The sequence below is a fragment of the Balaenoptera ricei genome, chromosome X, assembly GCF_028023285.1.
Source record: "Balaenoptera ricei isolate mBalRic1 chromosome X, mBalRic1.hap2, whole genome shotgun sequence".
Lineage (NCBI taxonomy): Eukaryota > Metazoa > Chordata > Mammalia > Artiodactyla > Balaenopteridae > Balaenoptera > Balaenoptera ricei.
In genome coordinates, this window is record NC_082660.1 from 117,576,294 (window position 1) to 117,583,468 (window position 7,175).

The following is a 7,175-nucleotide window of genomic DNA, read 5'->3' on the forward strand; positions in this document are numbered from 1 at the left end:
CCAGATTCTCATCTGGACCATATATTCATAATGAAGTCAAGGTACATTGCGGCACTGTAATTTATTATTATCAGAGGTCACTTAAGTCCCTCCAGTGCAAGGTACAGATGAACTTGATTAAATAATCATCCTGTAAATCTAGCACTTGGGTGATTAGTAAATTGATGATTTCAATTACAGCAGCTCTCCAACCCGGGATAGAAAAGCAAAGAAAACACAAAACTAATCATCTTCTCAAATTATTACTGGATGCTCTCCCATGCATTTTGGATGCTACATCACCAAAACAGGGAAAAGGTGTATCATTCTTTAACTTATCCCACCCCAAAGGAATGTTACCAGAGAGAGAAGAACAGTAAGTCGCTTTAAAAAACAAATCTTGGTGATGGGAATACAGGCAATTTCTTACCTTCATTTTACTAATCTGTAATTTTTTCGATTTTCTACATTGAATGTTGACTATTTTGCGCTAAGGGAAATATTATTTTAAAAATAAAGAAATTTAAGGTAGCACAATGTGTATTATTAGTATTACCCAGCTTTTTGTTCCACTTGACCAAAAACATAAGGTTCCATCAACAACTAACCTGCTCGGTATGGCCATGATTGAGGTTATCTTTTTTTTTTTTACTGGACAACGCAAGTTGTACAACACTGATCTTGCTTCTCGGGCAGGGAAGAATAGTTCATTTGCCTGACGATCTCGGCAAAAAGTTCATCCACCATTGATTTACTTTTTGCCGATGTCTCCATGAAAGGACAGCCCCATTCTTGAGCCAGAGCTCTGCCTTCTGAAGACATAACCTCTCTTTCTGGTTCCAGATCCACTTTATTTCCTACTAGGATCAGTGGGACTTTTTCATATCTCTTCACTCTGACAATCTGATCTCTCATTGGCTTGATATCCTATGTAAACAGTCACAAAGAGAAAGGAAAAAAATTATGCTATTTGCATAACCATAAAAGAAATATTGCAATATTGCAAGAAGTCATCCTTCAGTAAGTAGAGAAAGCTGAATCTAAAATAAAACCACACACCCAAATAGAGAAAATGTCATTTTCTCCATTGAAGTAGGAACTAGATAATTTCCACAGACCCTACCTGCTGGATTTCTGTCAAGAATATAAAATGTAGGTTGCACACTAACTTTAGGGCTCATTTAATCACTTCTTTCCCTCAGTCGATACTGATGTAAAAAGCAAATTCCCAAATATGATGAATCCATTTGTACAAAAGGGTGTCTGGCCATGTCCTTAAACCTGCCGGCTTGTCATCACTCCTGATAACACCTGTTATCCTAGCACAGGATGGCAGCATCTACGCATTCCTAGCCATTTAGCAAGAGCGCTTGAGAGAAAGTGTTTTAGGTGGGAGCAAAAACACTGCTTTGTGTCTAGAAAGACCAAAGTTAAAAGCAGATTCACACACTTCAATGTTTCATTTTAAATGTAACGGTATGCCTTTATCCTCAAAGTACACTTCAATGTTAGAAATTACTGTACACTAGTGAGCAGCTCCTGGGAGGGACAATGCAGGGGGGAGACTGGGCGGGAAGAAGTCAAACTTTCCTTTGCCTATGTTCGGGTTTACAACTTAAATTTTCTCCCACGTGTATTACTTTTTCTAAGTAATTACAATTAATTACAAAACATAAGAGCCTTAACAATTCTCTAGGAGGGTGAACTTTGGGGGGGCGGGGAGTACTGATTTAAGACATGTTATAGATTTAATACTAACATTACAGTTTTTTGGATTTTTTGGTAACTTAAAAGATTTGACTTAAATATAACACGTGTTTAATTTGAATAGTTACAGAGCACAGTATTCACTTGCAGGATGAAGGAAAAACAAGGGACTGAAAATTTACAAAAACATACAGTCATTTGACATTTGTAACAATTTTGTTTGATCACATATCAATTCAGTCTTCTAGGTTAAGCTTCTTTTCCCTGTGTCCTTATGGAAACACAAGTTCAGCTGAGATTCCAAATTTATGGCATTTGGGCTTAAAAGAGTTTAAGTCTCCATTGAAATGATGGCAGTTTTTCACTCTCTATTTATGTGTATAAAAGAAGTAGCTATAATGGATATCTTATGAAAAACCCTTCAAAAGACTGCCAGCCTCAAGAGAGTCAGCTAATAGAATAACAAATGTCCCAAGGATCCTTTAGAAAGAAAACGCCTGTCAAATAGCACCTTTGGCACATTGGTACTTTCTGGTGAAAAATGCTTTTATAATAGTAATGCTTTGGAATTTAAGCCTACATAAAATGAACTTCAGTTTGGTCACAATAACTTTGTTTCATTTACCCACAACTTATTATCTTTAAAAGAAAAAAAAAATCCTGAAGTTGCTATATCTGGTTACTGGAAAAGCTCACTATAGTACTTTAAGTTAAAATACTAAGAAAAGTGGAATTAGCACATTGGCTTGGCTAAAGCACTTAATGTCTCTTAAGTAAGCAACATTAGTGCATACCTTTAAATGCAGGAAAAAAAATATCCATTTCCTAAATCAATGGAGGTCAATATAACGGGTCAATATGAGGTTATTTATTTTCAAGGAATAAATAGCAACATTTATTGCATCTCTTAAAATAATGTTAAACCTCCAGTCTGTCTTCCAGTGAAGGACACGACAGATTTTCCGAAGAAATTGGACCACCTCCAGTTCGGCCACTGGCCGGGGGTTAGAAATCTGCACTTGTTCAGTGTTCCCAGTTCCACATATTTTCTATAAATATTGTCAATGTTATCAGAAACGATTTGGATGAACTGCAAAAAAGGAGAGTCATTCTAGATTTTTGTTCGTTATTAATTCTAGGTACTAGTCTTTTCAATTAGTGACTTCCCTTCACACGCCCCAAGTAAGTAAAATGCCTAGAAGGCAGGTCTTGAGTTCTTCATCTTGCAGCACTAAGATTTATAAATCTGGCTGAGAGACTTGGCTGAGAACAGAGAGGGGGAGGGGGGAAGCAGACGCAGAGGAGTTATCTGTGCAACAGATAATCGGCTCCAAATAATTTTCCTTCTGAAGTGCTCTATTTGCCCGAGATTATCTTTTAAATGTTGTTTTGTTGAGTACATTAACCAAGACTTGTTGACTTGAACAAGCAACTTCAGAAGGCTATATAGTCCAGGCTAAATATACACAAGCTGACATTTCTTTTTCACTTCTCTTTCACTTAAAAATAACTTTAAAACATTTGTTGACGGTTGAGACTTTAGTCCTCTCTACAGAAACAACTCGATACTTTTCCGTGCCAGGAGTAACCTCAAAAATGCGCCATGTCTAACTTTCAAAAGCAAAACACAGTCATTTACGCACGGTGCAAGCAAACCAGAAGTAAATGTAGGATTACCACACCCCCTTCTAACAAATTACAAGACTTGGTTTGATTACCTGAAAAGACTGTTGATTAACCAGACTATAAACCAGGATGAAACCTTGGCCGTTTTTGATGTACAGATCTCTCATGGAGGCAAACTGCTCAGTTCCTGCGGTGTCCAGAATTTCCAGCACGGAGGGGGAAGAGTCCACTTCGATCTCTTTGCGGTAGAAATCTTCAATGGTGGGGTCATATTTCTCAATGAAAGTCCCAGTGACAAACTGCACAGTCAGGGCAGATTTGCCAACCCCTCCGCTCCCTAACACCACTACCTTGTATTCCCTCATGAGTCTCACCTTCCCCAACTCCTACCAGAGGGAGGGAAAAATTACACCCCGCTCGCTGCGGCGCGGCTCTGGGAGGCGGAAGGTGGGCGGAAATCTGCGAACCCGGGAGGAGAGTGCAGAGCAGCCGAGGGCCCAACGAGGGAAGAAGAGGAAGTTAAAGGAGGGGGAGGGGAAAGAGCGAAGTGCCGGGGTGGGTGGGGATGGGATGGTAATGCCCTTCCTATAGGAACTGAAGCCCAGGCAGGGGGCGTGGGGAGAGGGCGAGCCCGGAGCAGCCCGGAGTCGGGGGGAGGCGAGGCGCGCCCCCCGGAGGGAAGGGGTGGGCGCCGCAGGACCGACGGGGGCTCCCGCGGGAAGGCGGGCGTCGGAGGAGCCCGCGGCCGGGGGCTGCCCCGTACCCCTCCCCCGCCCTTCACACAAAGGGGCCCAGGGACCCCGCTTCCTGCTCGCGCCGCCGAGCCGGCCCGGGCCTGTGTGCTCTGCTCCAGTCTCTGCTGCCCGGACGGGTCTCTGGGCCGCGGCTCCCGCGGGCGTCGTCCGGCCTGTGATGGGGCGGGGAGAGGGCGCGCGTTACCCGCCGGACCCCCGCCCGGCCCAGCCGGGCAGCCCGGCCGGCCGCCTCCCCTCCCCTCCCACCGGACCCGGCCACCGCCGCCAACACCGCCGCCGCTTACCCTGCCGTCCGCACCCGCCCGGCCGCCCGGGAGGCTCTGTCACGCCAAGGCCATGGCCATCGGCCGGCTCCTTGGTCTCACCGCCGCCCCTGCGCTGCGGCTCGCAGAGGGAAAAGGGGCGGGGGCCGTCCGGCGGCGGCGGCCGCTGGGACTCCAGGCGAACCCACCTCTTTTTTTTTTCTCACCCCCCACCCCCCCCACCGCACACACCCGGAAGGGTTTCCCTGACACACTGGTTGAGGTGCCCCAGTTCCCCGAGACTGGACGGGATCACTTCCGGTGGGGAAAGTCCCACCTCTCCGGGGCGAACCGGGTGGCGCTGGGGCCGCGCCCTGCTGGGCGAGACGGCCAGGGGACGGTTTCGGGTTGGGGCTACGGCCTTGGCGAAGGGCCTCTCCCAGAACCTCCGGCGTCCTCCCTTTTTCCGCCCGGCTGCCCGCAGCTGCTGTTCCTGCTGCCGATGCTGCGGACAGTCCCACCCCGACCTCGCGGAAGCCCCTCCGCGTCTCAGCTGCCCCCGGCCCGGCCTGAGGACTCGATCCGCTCTTGGCGGATCTAACGACCCGGAGAACGCCAAACATCTCCGGACTAGACGCGGAAGGGAAAATAAAACAGCCAAGAAAGTTGATTCTCTTTGCTGGTATTCCTTCCACTTGACATTTTTCGAAGAAACGCGTGCAAATTAGCCTTCGACTTCGCTAATGGTTCTGATTTCCTCTGTGGTGTGTTTTATTTAGCCGCGCCTGACAAATAATTAAACACACACACGGTACTTTTATCATCTGGCAAATCTGCCTTGTCTCCATCAGCAAATGCCAAAGTCATTCCTTTCTTTCTTATCACCAGGCTCGAAAAACAACAGGATTAGAAGTAGACTTTACGGTACTCTAACTCAGCTTTGCCCCATTTTTGATTCCAACCGCTACGCAGCAGGGAAGCCTCGATTGAAAATTGTTTAGGCCAGCAGACTAACTTCTTTTAATCTTTTCATTATCTGCAGGCACAGCAATTTGCATGGCTGGCTCTTCCAAGTTAAAGTTTTTTTTAACGGCCATCCTTCATAGTCTTTGAAATTCAGAAGCAAAGGACTCGGGTTAAACACACTAAGTTTCTATTTTTAGATAAAATTGGTACTTCTTACATATCTTTCCCTCTGCTAACTTTCTATTTGTAAACTTTGTGTCAGATCCACAGAGCCCCAGGGTCCCAGAAGCCTAGGTTATATTTTAGGCATGTCACTCCCTTTTTGATTCAGGCATGCACCCAGAAACCTGAGTCAGTGGCCAGTCGAGTTAAGTTGACCCCAAATCCCCTTACTTGTAAGCCCTAATGGCTGAACTGTATAAATAGGGATTTATTACCAAACCCAAATTGTTAGACATTAGACAACAGACAAATTACAGTCGTGTGCAGTCCCACTGTGTCTCTCCCTGAGTACTCCCCAATGTCACTTACAGTATCCAAAGGACAGTTTAGCTCAATTTCTCCTCAGCCTAGGGTTGGTGTCATCTGTCCCGCGAAGTCTCCGGCTCTGGCTCCAGCTGGCCTGGGTCCCGCCTGATATCTGAGGCACTGCCCTCTGCTGGAAGAGGTTTGGTCTATGAATTATGAGTCTCCTCGTAGGTCACTGCTCCTTCCACACGTGCTGTTGCCTGATTTGGAGCTCTGCTGCCCATTTCCCTGGCTAGCCGTCTCCAGACTGTCTGGGGGAATCCACAGCCCTGCACCAGCCCTGCTTGTAACTGAGTCTGGAAATTCCTCTTCTGATCCAGCAATCAGTGCTGAGCAATTGTAGCAAGTCTCTGCTGTTACTAAACTGGCAAAACAGGGTGCCCTTCTTGTTGAGGTGGTCCCACCTGTTGGCGACTCTAATGTGAATGTGTTGGCCAAAGTATTTTGGAGAGAATTCTTCGTTTCTCCCCGCAGGGAAACATACTCCTACGCTCGGTACAGAGTCCGATTGGGTCACTCTCATCGACTACAGAGTAGACAAATGTCACACAGTCTGAAGATCCTTCTAAACTTTCTTAGGAAGGGTATTCGTTACAGCAGCGTCTAGGAAAGTCAGCAATTGGAAGTAACTTAAACGTCCTTCAACAGATGATTTAAAAAATAACGTGTACATACACACACACACACATTCACAAAATAAGATACCGTGCAGCTATTAAAAAGAGAAAAGTAGATTTTTAAGTGCTGATATGAAAAGATGGCCAAGATATATTGTAAGGATGAAAAAAAGCGCAATATACTGTAACAAATATATAGTTGCTCCTATTGATGTAAAATATGTGGGAATGTGCAATATATAGTTATATAACCATCATAATCTGAAACAGTCATTAATTATCAGTGAGGGGTATTATGAAAGGACTTTCATTTCTCCATATCATTTTAATTTTAAAACAGTGATCAGGTATTATTGGGGGAAAAGGGAAATAAATATAATTTTATAATATTCTAAAGGAGAAAAAAATTCGTTGATCATCCCCTCCTCAGGGAAAAAGAAAAACACCAATATCCTGACTGTCTAGGGGTCAGTGGACAGGTCTGCCCAATTTAAATTCCCTCCTGCTCATCCTCTCCTCCCCAAACATCTCTATACTTAGAAAAGTATTTTCACATACATTACCTCATTAGACTCCAGTTGTTTGCCAGTTCACTCTTATTAGGCAGTGAGAATATAAAGACCGATTAGAAGAGCACAGCCTGGTAGTTGAGAGCCAAGGGCCCTGAATTGAGGGGGACAGGCATTTCGAACGGCAGCTTCCCCACTTCCTAGCTGTGGGACCTCAAGCAAGTGATTTCACCTGTCTGAGCCTCG

At 45.3% G+C, this 7,175-nt stretch overlaps 1 protein-coding gene across 2 annotated transcripts; it reads right to left on the minus strand.

Annotated features, from left to right (window-relative positions):
• Positions 1-587: 587 nt before the first annotated feature.
• RAP2C (RAP2C, member of RAS oncogene family) lies at positions 588-6,069 on the minus strand. 2 transcript variants are annotated; one of them, XM_059910546.1, is made up of 4 exons: positions 5,807-6,069; positions 4,352-5,094; positions 3,405-4,219; positions 588-906 (listed from the first exon to the last, which is right to left on the minus strand). In XM_059910546.1, the coding sequence occupies exons 3-4, from the start codon at positions 3,675-3,677 to the stop codon at positions 628-630; spliced, it is 552 nt and encodes a 183-aa protein (XP_059766529.1). In that variant the 5' UTR covers positions 3,678-4,219; positions 4,352-5,094; positions 5,807-6,069; the 3' UTR covers positions 588-627. The 2 variants fall into 2 exon arrangements, with proteins under 2 accessions (XP_059766529.1, XP_059766527.1); XM_059910544.1 differs by lacking the exon at positions 4,352-5,094.
• Between the last annotated feature and the right edge of the window lie 1,106 nt (positions 6,070-7,175).

Coding starts and splice junctions, on each gene's coding strand:
- RAP2C (XM_059910544.1), bottom strand. CDS start 3,677: ATGAGGGAATACAAGGTAGTGGTGTTAGGGAGCGGAGGGGTTGGCAAA. Junction 907..3,404: donor TTAATCAACAGTCTTTTCAG/GTAATCAAACCA, acceptor CTGTTTACATAG/GATATCAAGCCAATGAGAGA.